General features: G+C 42.5%; 2 protein-coding genes across 3 annotated transcripts in view; one reads left to right on the top strand and one right to left on the bottom strand.

Moving 5' to 3' along the window:
- Positions 1-15,231, bottom strand: part of GFRAL (GDNF family receptor alpha like) — a 36,329-nt gene that overhangs the window by 3,895 nt on the left and 17,203 nt on the right. For both annotated transcript variants that reach the window (XM_075126472.1, XM_048845243.2), the window contains exon 8: positions 7,550-7,645. In XM_075126472.1, the coding sequence (XP_074982573.1) occupies positions 7,550-7,645 (96 nt within the window). The remainder of the gene's footprint in view (positions 1-7,549; positions 7,646-15,231) is intronic.
- The window catches only part of HMGCLL1 (3-hydroxy-3-methylglutaryl-CoA lyase like 1), a 141,296-nt gene that overhangs the window by 120,571 nt on the left and 5,494 nt on the right, over positions 1-15,231 (top strand). The gene's annotated exons all lie outside the window — the stretch shown is intronic.

Here is a 15,231-nt window from a genome sequence, read left to right as displayed (position 1 = left end):
AAGAAGACATCTGACAGCAGAAAGAGGCTGTGAGAGGAAATGAGTTTTTCCAGTGCATGGAACCAATCCTCAATGGTATTATTAGTGTGTGTAAAGCTGCTTATATTTGTGTACATGAGAGGACGATCTTGAATATTCATTGGACATATTAGTGTTTATGAGGGGTCCTCACAAGTTGTCTCAGGGTCCCCCCCCCACATTTATAAAGAATGAAGTTCACAATGTTTTATAATTTACAAATTAAAGTCAGTGAAACTGAACTAATCTCAGTTCCCACAACATCTGCTCTACTTATAAACCATGTCAATTGCTTGTTTGTCTGGACACTCACCACTGCAGAACTGCACATTAGAAAACAGTTGAAATCTCTGTACACTCATAGCAAAATAATATTAATTTGCCAAGCACTGTTTTTATGGTTTCCCAAAGAAATAAATCAGATTTCTGCATTCTTAACTTCCCCTCTTTACAAAAGATCTTTTGCACCCAAAGCTCTGGATTGAGCAAAGTAAAATTTTATCTTCACACGAATATTTTTTTCAGATTAAACAGTAATCACGAATATCTTAAATGATCTGGATCTACAACACTGTGGATGACAATTTGCATAGGTTAATGTATCAGCCATGCCACTGAAACTGTATTTCAACAAAGTGTGTCTGCTGGTAGGCAGTAACAACCTTTCATTAACTGTTTTTTGGGGGGAATGTTTTAAATTCAGATACAATGGGTGAATTCCTGACTCCATTGAGATGAATAGAAAAACTCCCATTGACTTCAGTGGGGCAATGATTTCACCCAGTATGTACCATGATAGTGGGGTAAAGACTCATTCTGAAGCTTTGTTAGCTGTATAGAATATACATAATGTTGTAATTGCTTTTAAGGAAGTATGGGATTAAGTCAATGCGTTTTAATAATACCAACATGTGTAGTATATATGGAGCAAGAAAAACTTGCCCTCTTATCACCACAGAAAAGTTAAAAATTCAGTACAAGACAGGTAAGAAAATTAACAAGGGTCCAGTACCATGAAGTTAAATGTGAAATTACTGCAACCCATACGGCATGAAAGAATTTTCTTTACCACCCTAAAATACTGTTGCTAGACAGTGCAGGGTCTGGAAAGCCCCAGACTTGTACTGCTGTTTGCATCTGAGGGGACACCTATGCGTGCAGGTGTAATGTCTCAAACAGAGTTGTCTGCTTGTGGAGTCACTGTAGGGGAAGTGTCTCCAAATTGCACAGTATGGTTGAAATGCTGGTAAATTAAAAACTGCCCAGGCTGGTGATAAGTATTGGGTGGTGGCTGATGAGGAACACTTCTGACATGGACCCAGGGAGTGTTATTTTAATTGGACTATGTTCTGTTTCACAACTACATTTCTTGTGGTTATAAAGGAAAAGATTTTTATATTTTGTACCAGCTTTTTATAATGTAATTAAAATAAAAGCATAGTTAAAATTACTGAAGGATGCTTTAAAGGTAGAGGAATATTATCATGTGGGATTACACGCTGGTGGGCTATACCAAAGGAGGTGAGCATGCATCCCCGGTTCAAACTTTAAGCCTATTATTAATGGTGGTTCAAATTATTACAACTACTGTGGTCTTGAGAATGTGTTGCTGGATAGCAAACTTTAAAAAGAAAGCCCCAAAAAACCAGAAACATAATGCAAATGAAACAAATGCTAATATAAAAAAGTAAAACGAAAGCAGTGGAATGTAGGCCTTGTTTGACATGAGTTATTGGACACGGGTGAGGCTCATTTTTTGGGAGACAGGATTAGGGAAGTAAATGGATCAACAGGCAGGAAGCAGAATGTCTGTACTAGCTAAGATAAGGGGGAACACCCAAGGAATCATTTACAATGGACAAGATCACAACAGATAACATAAGCCTGGAAAGCAAGATGACATATAGAGTACATCCTGCATGGGCAGTGTAGGGACAGAACACGCAATACAGAAATTCCTGCAGAGTAACCAAGCCAATCCGAAAACATCTGTAAATGTATTTGAAGGAAGAGGTTTGCTGTGTAACTATGTATGTGTGGCACACCCTATACCCACCGCCTACATTTGAGTGTGATCAACTCAGTGTGGCTTTGCAGTATGCCAAATAAAGGAACCTGAGTGATGAGACTGGAGTTGAACTAAGCTCTTGGGGAACTGAGTGAAAACAACATCTACACAGCAAATCCCCCACCCGAAGCAGTGAGTCTAGTGTAGAGATACCCATAGAGTCTTGGTCGATTGACTTGGGCTTGCACTGTGGGGCTAGAAATAGCAGTGTAATTGTGCTCGGTTAGGCTAGAGTCCGGGCTCTGAAACCCAGCAAGAGAGGAGGGTCTCAGAGCCCAGGCTCCAGGCTGACCCCAACCACCTACACACTTATTTTTTGCCCGTCAGCGTAAGCTCGAGTCACTTGACCCAGGCTCTGAGAGTACCTCTACACTGCAATAAAAGACCTGAGGCGTGGCCTCACCTGGCCCGGGTCAGCTGATTCAGGCTTGCGGGGCTCAGGCTGCAGGACTAAAAATTGCAGCGTAGATGTAATGCTGGCAGACCCCGGTCTGTGGTGGGCTGAACTGAACCTGGGACTTTTGGAGCTTAGCGCATGAGCCTCCACTGCATGAGCTAAAAGCCATATGGCTGTTAGCTAAGGCCATAGAGCAGACTCATTAATCTCTCTCTAAGTGGTCTCCGTGCCACTTGATGGGACAGAACACCACACTCAGGCGTGTGGGTTACATAGACATTCAGGCTCGGGCAGGGCTCTGGAATCTAGTGAGGGGATGGGTCTCAGAGCCCAAGTTCCAGTCCAAGCTTGAGTATCTACACTGCAATTTTTAGCCCCTCAGCCTCAGCCCTGTGAGCCCAAGCCAATTGACCTGGGCTCTGAGACTTCTGCTGCAGTGTAGATGTACCCTGAGACTCGCTGCCATGGTGGGTTTTGGTTGGTTTTTTTTTTTTTGCAGTGTAGATGTACCTTTGGTCAATAATAAGGATTTGGGCACTTGACTATTGCCTGACAAGGCACTCCCACTGCATCTTCTGCTATTCTTATTTATTTTTCAGAAATCTTAGCAGAGTTGCTCAGGCAGGTGGCGGGTGAGAGCAACTCGGGCCACCCGACTCTTTCCTATTCTGGTTCGAAGGAAGCCAGAATGTATTAATTTTAAAGTGTAGTCTGTCGGGACTGTAGACGCTAGGTCAGTAGTTAAAATCCCAGGGCAGTCCCAACATAACCAGAACCATTGGTAACTGTGCACAGACAATCTGGAGAGTAGCTTTCAACTTTATTCAACCTAACTCATGCTGTGTCTACACTGCGCACCTTACAGCAGCACAGCTGTGCCATAAGGTAAGCAGCGTAGGCGCTCTTTGTTGGTGGAAGAGAGCTCTCCCACCGCCAAAATAAAACCACCCCCAATGAGGGTTTTACCAATGAAAGGGCAGAGTAGATGGCCTCAGATGAGATTCTTCCTCTTCCTGGGTCCTTTCCTGATCTCCCTCTCAGAAACTAGACAAGCCATTTACAACACACACTTTGCTTCTCTTCAAAAGAAAAAGGACACTAGACTATCTAAACTACTACATGCCACAAGGGGCCTCAACAGTGGTTCCCTTAACCCACCCAGCAATATTGTTAATCTATCCAACTATACTCTTAGCCCAGCAGAAGAATCTGTCCTATCTTGGGGCCTCTCCTTCTGCCCTTCCACCCCCACAAACATGATACAGTTCTGTGGTGACCTAGAATCCTATTTTCGATGTCTCTGACTCAAGGAATAGTTCCAACACACCTCTGAACAACATACTAACTCACAGAGACCTTCCTACCAAGACTACAAAAAGAAGGATTCTGGGTGGACTCCTCCTGAAGGTCGAAACAACAGACTGGACTTCTACATAGAGTGCTTCCGCCGATGTGCATGGGCTGAAATTGTGGAAAAGCAACATCACTTGCCCCATAATCTCAGCCGTGGAGAACACAATGCCATCCACAGCATCAGAAACAACTCTGACATCATAATCAAAAAGGTTGACAAAGGAGGTGCTGTCATCATGAATAGGTCGGAATATGAACAAGAGGCTGTTAGGCAGCTCTCCAACACCACTTTCTACAAGCCATTACCCTCTGATCCCACTGAGGGTTACCAAAAGAAACTACACCATCTGCTCAAGAAACTCCCTGAAAAAGCACAAGAACAAATCCGCACAGACACACCCCTAGAACCCCGACCAGGGGTATTCTATCTGCTACCCAAGATCCATAAACCTGGAAATCCTGGACATCCCATCATCTCAGGCATTGGCACCCTGACAGCAGGATTGTCTGGCTATGTAGACTCCCTCCTCAGGCCCTACGCTACCAGCACTTCCAGCTGTCTTCGAGACACCACTGACTTCCTGAGGAAACTACAATCCATCGGTGATCTTCTTGAAAACATCCTGGCCACTATGGATGTAGGAGCCCTCTACGCCAACATTCCACACAAAGATGGACTACAAGCCGTCAAGAACACTATCCCCGATAATGTCACGGCTAACCTAGTGGCTGAACTTTGTGACTTTCTCCTCACCCATAACTATTGCACATTTGGGGACAATGCATACCTTTAAATCAGCGGCACTGCTATGGGTACCCACATGGCCCCACAGTATGCCAACATTTTTATGGCTGACTTAGAACAACGCTTCCTCAGCTCTCGTCCCCTAATGCCCCTACTCTACTTGCGCTACATTGATGACATCTTCATCATCTGGACCCCTGGAAAAGAAGCCCTTGAGGAATTCCACCATGATTTCAACAATTCCCATCCCACCATCAACCTCAGCCTGGACCAGTCCACACAAGAGATCCACTTCCTGGACACTACGGTGCTAATAAGCGATGGTCACATAAACACCACCCTATACCGGAAACCTACTGACCGCTATGCCTACCTACATGCCTCCAGCTTTCATCCAGACCATACCACATGATCTATTGTCTACAGCCAAGCTCTACGATACAACCGCATTTGCTCTAACCCCTCAGACAGAGACAAACACCTACAAGATCTCTATCAAGCGTTCTTACAACTACAATACCCACCTGCTGAAGTGAAGAAACAGATTGACGAGCCAGAAGAATACCCAGAAGTTACCTACTACAGGACAGGCCCAACAAGGAAAATAACAGAACGCCACTAGCCATCACCTTCAGCCCCCAACTAAAACCTCTCCAATGCATCATCAAGGATCTACAACCTATCCTGAAGGATGACCCATCACTCTCACAGATCTTGGGAGATAGGCCAGTCCTTACTTACAGACAGCCCCCCAACCTGAAGCAAATATTCACCAGCAACCACACACCACACAACAAAACCACTAACCCAGGAACCTATCCTTGCAACAAAACCCTTTGCCAACTGTATCCACATATCTATTCAGGAGACACCATCATAGGGCCTAATCACATCAGCCACACTATCAAAGGCTCGTTCACCTGCGCATCTACCAATGTGATATATGCCATCATGTGCCAGCAATGCCCCTCTGCCATGTACATTGGCCAAATTGGACAGTCTCTGCGTAAAAGAATAAATGGACACAAATCAGATGTCAAGAATTATAACATTCCAAAACCAGTCGGAGAACACTTCTCTCTCTTTGGTCACTCGATTACAGACCTATAAGTGGCAATTCTTCAACAAAAAAACTTAAAAAAACAGACTCCAATGAGAGACTGCTGAATTGGAATTAATTTGCAAACTGGATACAATTAACTTAGGCTTGAATAAAGACTGGAAGTGGATGCGTCATTACACAAAGTAAAACTATTTCCCCTTGTTTATTTCCCCTCCTACTGTTGTTGTCAACTGCTGGAAATGGGCCGCCTTGATTATCACTACAAAAGGTGTCCCCCCACCCCCGCTCTCCTGCTGGTAATAGCTCGCCTTTCCTGATCATGCTTGTTACAGTCTGTATGGTAACACCCATTGTTTCATGTTCTCTGTGTATATAAAATCTCCCCACTATATTTTCCACTGTATGTATCCAATGAAGTGAGCTGTAGCTCATGAAAGCTTATGCTCTAATAAATTTGTTAGTCTCTAAGGTGCCACAAGTCCTCCTTTTCTTTTCTTTGTACATAGGGTATTTGCTGCTCAGTTAGCATTAGAACCAACATCTTTGCTGGAGGGTGAAAACTGAAGCAGTGTCAAGCAGTCTGCAGGAGTTCCAGTCATCCCAGTGGATGGATGGGGAAAGGCAAAAGCTACCAAACTGTGGGATTCTATGGGCAGGTGTGGTCCCAGCCTTATTTATAAAGTCCTATAACAAAGCTGTTTATCTGATTGCCACCAGATTTATTGACTAGATAGGTTATTGGGAAGCAGCAGAGGTATGTTCTCACTTAATTTCTCACTTACTTATGGGGATTAGGTTAAAAGAAAAGTGTTCCTTGAATTAAACAGGATAAATCCTGGCAATATGGAAGTATTTTAACAAAAGTTTCAAAAAGCACCCTGTGATTTTAAAGTCCATCTCTTCCTTTATAGGGAAAACATTCACTGATTCCCTCTCTTTAGACTGAATCACCTTTCCATATTACAGTTTGTCGTGAAACAGAGATGAATGACCTAAGTGTTACTATTCAGGGCCTCCTACAAAGCCCCTTGAAGTCAATTGCAAGACTTCCATTGACTTCAGTAGACTTTTAATCAGGCCTTTGGTTGGTTACTGATTGCATGCTCTCTGCTCCAGAGAGCTTGGGGAAGAGGGTGGATATATCCCCTCCAGCCCCCTGTGGCACCTTATCGACTAACAGACGTATTGGAACATAAGCTTTCGTGGGTGAATACCCACTTCATCGGATGCATGCAGTGGGTATTCACCCACGAAAGCTTATGCTCCATTATGTCTGTTAGTCTAAAAGTGGCAAAGAGTCCTGTGGCACCTTATACAGATCCAGACTAACACGGCTACCCCTCTGATACTTTTCATCCATGAATCTTTAAAGACTTAACAAAGTAGTTGAGTACTAGTTCTCTCCACTATTGCGGTAAGTTTACCTAAATTATGTTACTCCAGCTACATGAATAATGTAGCCAGAGTCGACATAGCTTAGGTCAACTTTCCCCCAGTGTCTTCACTGGGCTGCATCAATGGGAGATGCTCTCCGGTCAACTTACCTTACTCCTCTCGAGGACCTGGAATACTGGAGTCGACTTGAGAGCGCTTGCCATCAATTTAGCGGGTCTTCACTAGACCCTGTAAATCGACACCCACTGCATCAATTGCAGCAGCATTGATCTCCCCAGTAGTGAAGACAAGCCCCGAGGTCCGCTTTATAGAGGGGCAAACTGAGGCATAGAAAGGTGTAGTGACTCAACCAAGGATACTCAGCAGGCCAGTACCAGAACCAGAAATAAAGCTCAGGTGTCCTGATACCATTCCAGGGCACCATCCATTGGGCCATACTGCACGGTGTTTCATGAACGAAATTTCAAAGACTATTTCTGTGAAAATCATGAAGTTATTTCCCAAACTCACCATTAAATAGAGAACGGAACCTTGTTATGGGAAGTTTTTCTCCTGGCATATCAGTATGTATCAGCTGAAGGCCTGTCTTTCCTCTTGAAATCTGACCTGAAAACAGGAAAAAATATTGGGATACAAATATACTTTTTTGTACAGTAGATCAATTAGCCACTATTTATAAGAGAAAGCTGTTAAATAATATTGTCCCTGCAGTGAACACGTGAACTAAATAATTTGGTAAATATAAATTGATATTTTTATGTCTCAGTTATAGATTATTATAGGATGACTTACAGAGTTTTATGGAAACAGAAATAGAAAAGTTCTCTGCCTTCAAGGTGCTTACATTCCATTTGGATAGAAACAAGAGGAACAATTTTAGGGTTATGCATATGAGTGGGAGCATAGAGTCAGAGGAGATCAGGAATGGGAATGGGTTTTAAGCAGCTTACCAAGGCCAAATTCTGCTCTCCAAACCCATTTCCAGACTCTTGCACCTGCTCAAAACTCACAGTCTCGGAAGGTGCAATCTCACAAATTGCTCAGAAAATACATGAATATCAGAGCCAGTGGGCTCAGTGCAAGCACAGAGGTGCAGCAGAGTGCAGCAGTTTACAGAGTCAGAGGCTAAGGTACCAATAGTCTCTAAAGGAGATACTGGAGCAGGCTGAGGAGCCAAACTAATTTTCCTGGGAGTAATGCAAAAAGTCTGAATGGCATGAGGAAGAGAGTCTTTGTCACGGACTAGAAAATCAAATATCACGTAAATAAATCCAGCACTGGCATATTATCTCCATCAGATGCAATTAATAAGAAACATACAAATTTAAAGTTTAGAATATTTATGATACTTTTCTAATTTTGACATTTTGGCATTGAGATATTCATTCTCTCAGATCAGTTTATGATACTGATTCTGTACTGGTACTAACTGATGTGTTTCCTATTACACTGAAGTGGTCATTTGCAGCCCCTGCTCCTTTCCTCCCAATCCGGATCCTGATGTTAACAGAGGCTGTAATCCTGCAGATGGATCCCATGTATGCCCATGCACAGTCTCATAAACCAATAGGACACCATGTGGGCTGCTTGGCCATCTGTGCAAGTCCCTTTTACAGCAATAGGGCCATGCTAGCATCTACCTCAGGGGTGGGCAAACTATGGGCCGCATCCGTCCATCAGGGCTTTGGATCCAGTCCGCGGGATTGCCCCCTGTGATGCTGCAGGCCCCATGCCGCTCTCAGAAGCAGCTGGCACCAAGTCTCTGTGGTGCTGGGCTGGAGCCCGAACCCCTCCTGCATACTGCCCCCCAACTCCCTGCCCTAAGCCCCCTGCCTGAACCTCCATGCACCCCAACTCCCTTCCTTGAGCCGCCTGCTGCACCCCCGTGCACCCCAATCCCCTACCCTGAGCCTGCTGCCATACCCCACACCTCTCCTGCACCCAACTCCCTGCCCTAAGCCCCCTGCCTGAACCTCCATGCACCCCCAACTCCCTGCCTTGAGCCGCCTGCTGCACCCTGCACCCCCGTGCACCCCAATCCCCTACCCTGAGCCCGCTGCCTTACCTCACGCCTCTCCTGCACCCAACTCCCTGCCCTAAGCCCTGTCACACCCCGCACCCCTCCTGCACTCCAACCCCCTGCCCTGAGCTCCCTCCTGCAGTCTGCACCCTTTCTGTACCCTAACCCCCTTCCCTGAGCCTTCTCATACACCCCACACCCCTCCTCTGCCCCAATCTTTTGCCCTGAGCCCGTTCCTGCACACCACACCCCCTCCCACATCCCAACCCCCTGTCCCGGCCCTACATACAATTTCCCCACCCAGATGTGGCCCTCGGCCCAAAAAGTTTGCCCACCTCTGATCAACCTTCTTCTCCATTCTCACTAAATCTAAAGCCAGAGATTTATTTTGTTGGTCCTATGCATTTGTTTATTATAAAAACCTCATTGTAAATAATCAATAATGAAAGTTGTTTAAAACCCACACGCTGACCAGACACCGAACAGATAGCAACATGAGCTTTAACAATCAATATCTCCATAATTCCCCCACCACTGAGGGTTTTAACATGGTTGCCTAACACTTTAAAATATAATCATAAAAATATCCCTCTTTGATTTAATATTACTACTGCTAGAGGTATAGAAAAATGAAAAGGAGATATCAATCAGCAAGAATAACAAATCAAACCCCAAAGAAGCCATTTCGGTCTCGCTGACATGAAAATGTTGTTATAATATAGCACCAAGTTGGTGACTGTTCATGTCCTATCACTTTGGTTAATCAAGTTTCCATGGAGGTTTTACCCTGATGCTTAAAGGAAATGCTGCCGGGAATGGCAAAAACTGATGGGGTGTTATTTGATTATTATTGTGAGCAAGGGACTGTCTTTTTGGTGTGTGTGCACAAAGTGGCTAGGGCAATTTGGCTATGATCATTGCCTGGAGCCTTTGGGTGCTGCCACAAAACAAATGATCAGTAATTATTATTATTATCCTCAGAACCACTGCTATAATTATGAATTTGTTAGCTTTATCAGCACTTCTTTTCTAGGGGGTATATAACTCATTGTAAAATCTTGCTACAGTCTGAAACTTAGCGCTGAAGGTCTATGCCTTGGGGCAGTGTTTTCACAATTTTATTTTGTTAGGTAGCCTGTAAGTCATATGAGTGCAAATTAAAAACCAAGAGTTTTGTAGTTTTCAGCATTATTATCTCTGCTGATATAACTCAATATCAGCCAACAGTTTAATTGAAATTTTGTATCCAACTAGTCTTTTTTTTTTAAAAATTACCTTTTCCATTAGAAAAGAAGCTCCTTCCATTCAAAATGCAGAAGAGTCACTACTTCTCATTAAATGTGTTATAAATATTTTATTTTACAAGGTTTGTTAGCACATGGGGCTAGATTGTATGCACCGAAGCTGTACTGATGGATTTTGGTCCAATGTATCTTAATTCTCCAGTTAAAGTATACTGTGGCAATAATTTTTGTATTTAAGAATATATAAATAGCTGGTCACTTGACAGGGTCTTATGGCTCTGTGGGAATTAATACAGCACACTGAGCTAAATCCTGAAATTCTTACTTAGGACCATATTCTGATGCCTTTCCTCATGTTGTGGGGGATCTTACTCTTCTAGAAGCCCCATTTGAAACAATGAATTTTCTTCTTATGGAAAGAATTTACTTCACTGTTCAATGTGAGAAAGGGTATCAGAATCCAGCCCTTCATTTTTACTCAGCCAGTACTAGGCTAAATTGCCACTGAGCCAAATTCTGACCTACAGAGGCCCCTTGCTGTCACACAAAGTGACACTCAGGATTGGTCAGGCCAGTGCACAGGGGTACAGAGTGGCTCCGCAGCTAATCGGTGGGGATCGTCTTAGCCCCAGATGGTGATGCTCATCAACCCCTCCACAGATTGTGCCCTTCTGTCTTCCCACTTTGAATTTCCTGGAGCCTACTACTGACTTCAGGTGCAGTGACCCTTTCCCAGTACTAGCAGGTACTTAAATATGAGAGGATAATACCTTGGAAATACCAGATTAGATACAGTAGTGATATAAATAGAGTCCAATAAGATAAGTACATCCAAATTCAATGGGATTATATGTATGCTACTGACAATGGTCTACAACAATTTGAATATAAGGTTGGCGTTTAACATATTAATCATAATATATCACAGGGCTATACTGAGCCAATTTTTGTGGAAATTTGCTGTATACAATGCAAATTAAAAGTTCATATAACTTTTGTAGTAAAAAAAATGGAAGTTAGTGTATATTCTTATATGTGTTACTTTCTTTCTAAAGGAGATGATGGTGCAATGATGATAATCAATGGGACACAGTAATAACAGGTTACAAAACATATAGGAATGACAGAGTAGATGCTGGTGGGGCAGTGGCTCTCTACATGATAAGTGCAGGGTCCTGCAGTTAGGACGGAAGAACCCAATGCACAGCTACAGACTAGGGACCGAATGGCTAGGCAGCAGTTCTGCGGAAAAGGACCTAGGGGTGACAGTGGACGAGAAGCTGGATATGAGTCAGCAGTGTGCCCTTGTTGCCAAGAAGGCCAATGGCATTTTGGGATGTATAAGTAGGGGCATAGCGAGCAGATCGAGGGACGTGATCGTCCCCCTCTATTCGACATTGGTGAGGCCTCATCTGGAGTACTGTGTCCAGTTTTGGGCCCCACACTACAAGAAGGATGTGGATAAATTGGAGAGAGTCCAGCAAAGGGCAACAAAAATGATTAGGGGTCTGGAACACATGATTTATGAGGAGAGGCTGAGGGAATTGGGATTGTTTAGTCTGCAGAAGAGAAGAATGAGGGGGGATTTGATAGCTGCTTTCAACTACCTGAGAGGTGGTTCCAGAGAGGATGGTTCTAGACTATTCTCAGTGGTAGAAGAGGACAGGACAAGGAGTAATGGTCTCAAGTTGCAGTGGGGGAGGTTTAGGTTGGATATTAGGAAAAACTCTTTCACTAGGAGGGTGGTGAAACACTGGAATGCGTTGCCTGGGGAGGTGGTAGAATCTCCTTCCTTAGAAGTTTTTAAGATCAGGCTTGACAAAGCCCTGGCTGGGATGATTTAATTGGGGATTGGTCCTGCTTTGAATAGGGGGTTGGACTAGATGACCTCCTGAGGTCCCTTCCAACCCTGATATTCTATGATTCTATGAAAAGAAAGCAGAGAGTCAAATATTGTAAAAATCTTAAATGAATCACACTGTACTACAGAATCTCTATGGATGGAAATTCCATTCTTGAATAATAAGAGTACAACAGTAGGAATAAACTACCAACCACATTACCAGGATGGTGACTGTGCCTTTGATATTCTCAGGGAGATTAGAGAGACTACAAAAACAAAAATTCCAGTAATAATGGGGGATTTCAGCTATCCCCAGATTGAATGGCTACATGTCACCTCAGGCAGGTTGCAGAGATAACATTTGTAGACACCATTTGACTGATTCTTGGAGCAGCTTGTCCTGGAACCCACAAGGCAAGAGGCAATTCTTGATTTAGTCCTAAGTAGAGCACAGAATCTGGGTCAAGAGGTGCATATAGATGAACCACTAGGTAAGAGTGACCATAATGTAATTAAATTTAACATCATTGTGTGTGTGTGTGTGGGGGGGAAATACCAAAGAGACCCACCACAGTAGCATTTTACTTCCAACAGGGGAACTGCACAAAAATGAGGAAGCTAGTTAAATGGAAATTAAAAGGAACAGTCACGAGAGTGAAATGCCTGCAATCTGCATGGAAACTATTTAAAAACACCGTAATAGAGGCTCAAACTAAATGTAAACTCCAAATTAAAAAAACAAACAAACAAAAAACCCACCACACAGTAAGAGGATTAAAAAAATGCCACCATGTCTAAATATCAGAGTAAAAGAGGTGGTTAGAGGCAAAAAGACCGTCTTTAAAAATTGGAAGTCAAATCCTACTAAGGAAAGTAGAAAGGAGCATAAACTCTGGCAAGTGAAGTGTAAAAGGATATTTAGGCAGGCCAAAAAAGAATTTGAAGAGCAACTAGCAAAAGACACAAATTTAATAGCAAACATTTTTTTAAGTACATTAGAATCAGGAAGTCTGCCATACAACCAGTGGGGCCACAGGATGATCGAGATGTAAAAAGAGCACTCAGAGAAGAGAAGGCTGTTGTGTAGAAGCTAAATGAATTATTTGCATTGGTTTTCACTGCAGAGGATGTAAAGGAGACTCCTACACCAGAGCCATTCTTTTTAGGTGACAAATCTGAGGAACTGTCACAGATCAAAGTGTCAGTAGAGGTGGTTTTGGAATTTGCAGAACTACTAACTGTGGTATGTAACCCACTGCTTAAATTAGCCTTTGTACCAGATGACTAGAGGATAGCTAATGTAATGTCATTTTAAAAAAAAAGGCTTCAGAAGTGATCCTGGCACTTACAGACCCATAAGCCTAATTTCAGTACCAGAGAAATTGATTGATAATTCTGTTCTTTACTAGAGTTTCAGACACATAGATGAACACAATATGTTCAAGAAGAGTCAGTATGTCTTTTGTAAAGGGAAACCATGCCTCACCAATCTATGAAAATTCTTTGAGGGTGTCAACAAGCATGTGAACAAGAGTTATCCAGCTGACACTGTATACTTGGGCTTCCAGAAAGCCTTTGACAAAGTCCCACACCAAAGGCTCTTAATCAAAGTAAGCAGTCATGGGATAAGAGGAAAGATCCTCCCATGGATCAGAAAGTGGTTAAAAGATAAGCATAAATGCTCAATTTTCACAACGAAGACAGTGGTAAATAGTGGGGTCTCCCAGGTTCTGTACTGGGACTTTTGGTGTTCAATATATTCATAACTGATCTGGAAAAGGGAGTAAACAGTGAGGTGGAAAAGGGGGTAAAAAGTGAGGTGGAAAAGTTTTCAAATGATACAAAATTACTCAAGATAGTTAAGTCCAAAGCAGATTGTGAAGAGTTACAAAGGGATCTCACTAAACTGGGTGATGAAATGGCAAGTGAAATGCTGATAAATGCAAAATAATGCACACTGGAAAATATAATCCTAACTACACATACAAAATGATGGGCTCTAAATTAGCTGTTGCCACCCAAGAAAGAGATCTTGGAGTCGTTGTGGATAGTTCTCTGGACACATCTAATCAATGTGCAGTGGCAGTCAAAAAAGCTAACAGAATGTTGGGAATCATTAGGAAAGGGATAAATACTAAGATGGAAAATATCATATTACCTCTCAATAAATCCATGGTATGCCCACACCTTGAATATGGTGTGCAGATGTATTAGAATTGGAAAAAGTACAGAGAAGGGCAATAAAACTGATTAGGGGTATGGAAGAGCTTCCATATGAGGAGAGATTAAAAAGACTAGAACAGATTATTAAGGAGGGATACAACAGAAGTCTATAAAGTCATGAATGTTGTGGAAAAAGCGAATAAGGAAGTATTATTTATCCCTTCACGTAACACAAGAACTCAGTATGGCCATTCTTTTGTTCTTAGACTTGTGCTCAGAAATGAAATAAGAAGAAAATCTTTAAAGGTCCTGATTAAAGATAACACATATTGGACTCTTCCTTCATTTCTGTTGAGAAACTATTTGATGGTAGATGGTCATAGACAGAAGACCGTAGACACTCTCTGGAATTCTACATAGCTTCACAGGCTACTTAAACTACAATTAAAATCCTAATCTAGATTCCCATAAGTAAAAATTTAAAAAAATGCACTTCTAGCCAATCTAAAGCTATCCCTAGCATTTTCACAAAAATCCGTACACTCTGATGAAACAACAGAAGGAGAAAAGGTAATCTACCATAGCACTGAAAAGCGTATACAGAAACATACTCAATGACTGCTAGCAGAAATGCTTTAGAACCCTGCTGATATTTAGAAACTATTGCCTTCACGGAGATTCCACTGACTTCATTTAACCATTTCAATTCACAACTTAACTAATGACTCTTAGTAGGAATATAAAATGTTTGCAGACACCAGAGAGCACCACATTGCATATGCAGTTCATCTGGACAAATGAATCCTGGAGTCAACAGCATTACACTAGAAATAAATTTGACACAATGAAATATTTTATTGATCTTGCGATCTAATTCACATAATAGATTTTGTTGTATAAAACAAGTATGTTAATATTTTAG

The sequence above is a fragment of the Caretta caretta genome, chromosome 3 (assembly GCF_965140235.1).
Source record: "Caretta caretta isolate rCarCar2 chromosome 3, rCarCar1.hap1, whole genome shotgun sequence".
Lineage (NCBI taxonomy): Eukaryota > Metazoa > Chordata > Testudines > Cheloniidae > Caretta > Caretta caretta.
Note: the sequence above shows the minus strand (reverse complement) of the source record. Positions and strands in the feature narration are given on the sequence as shown.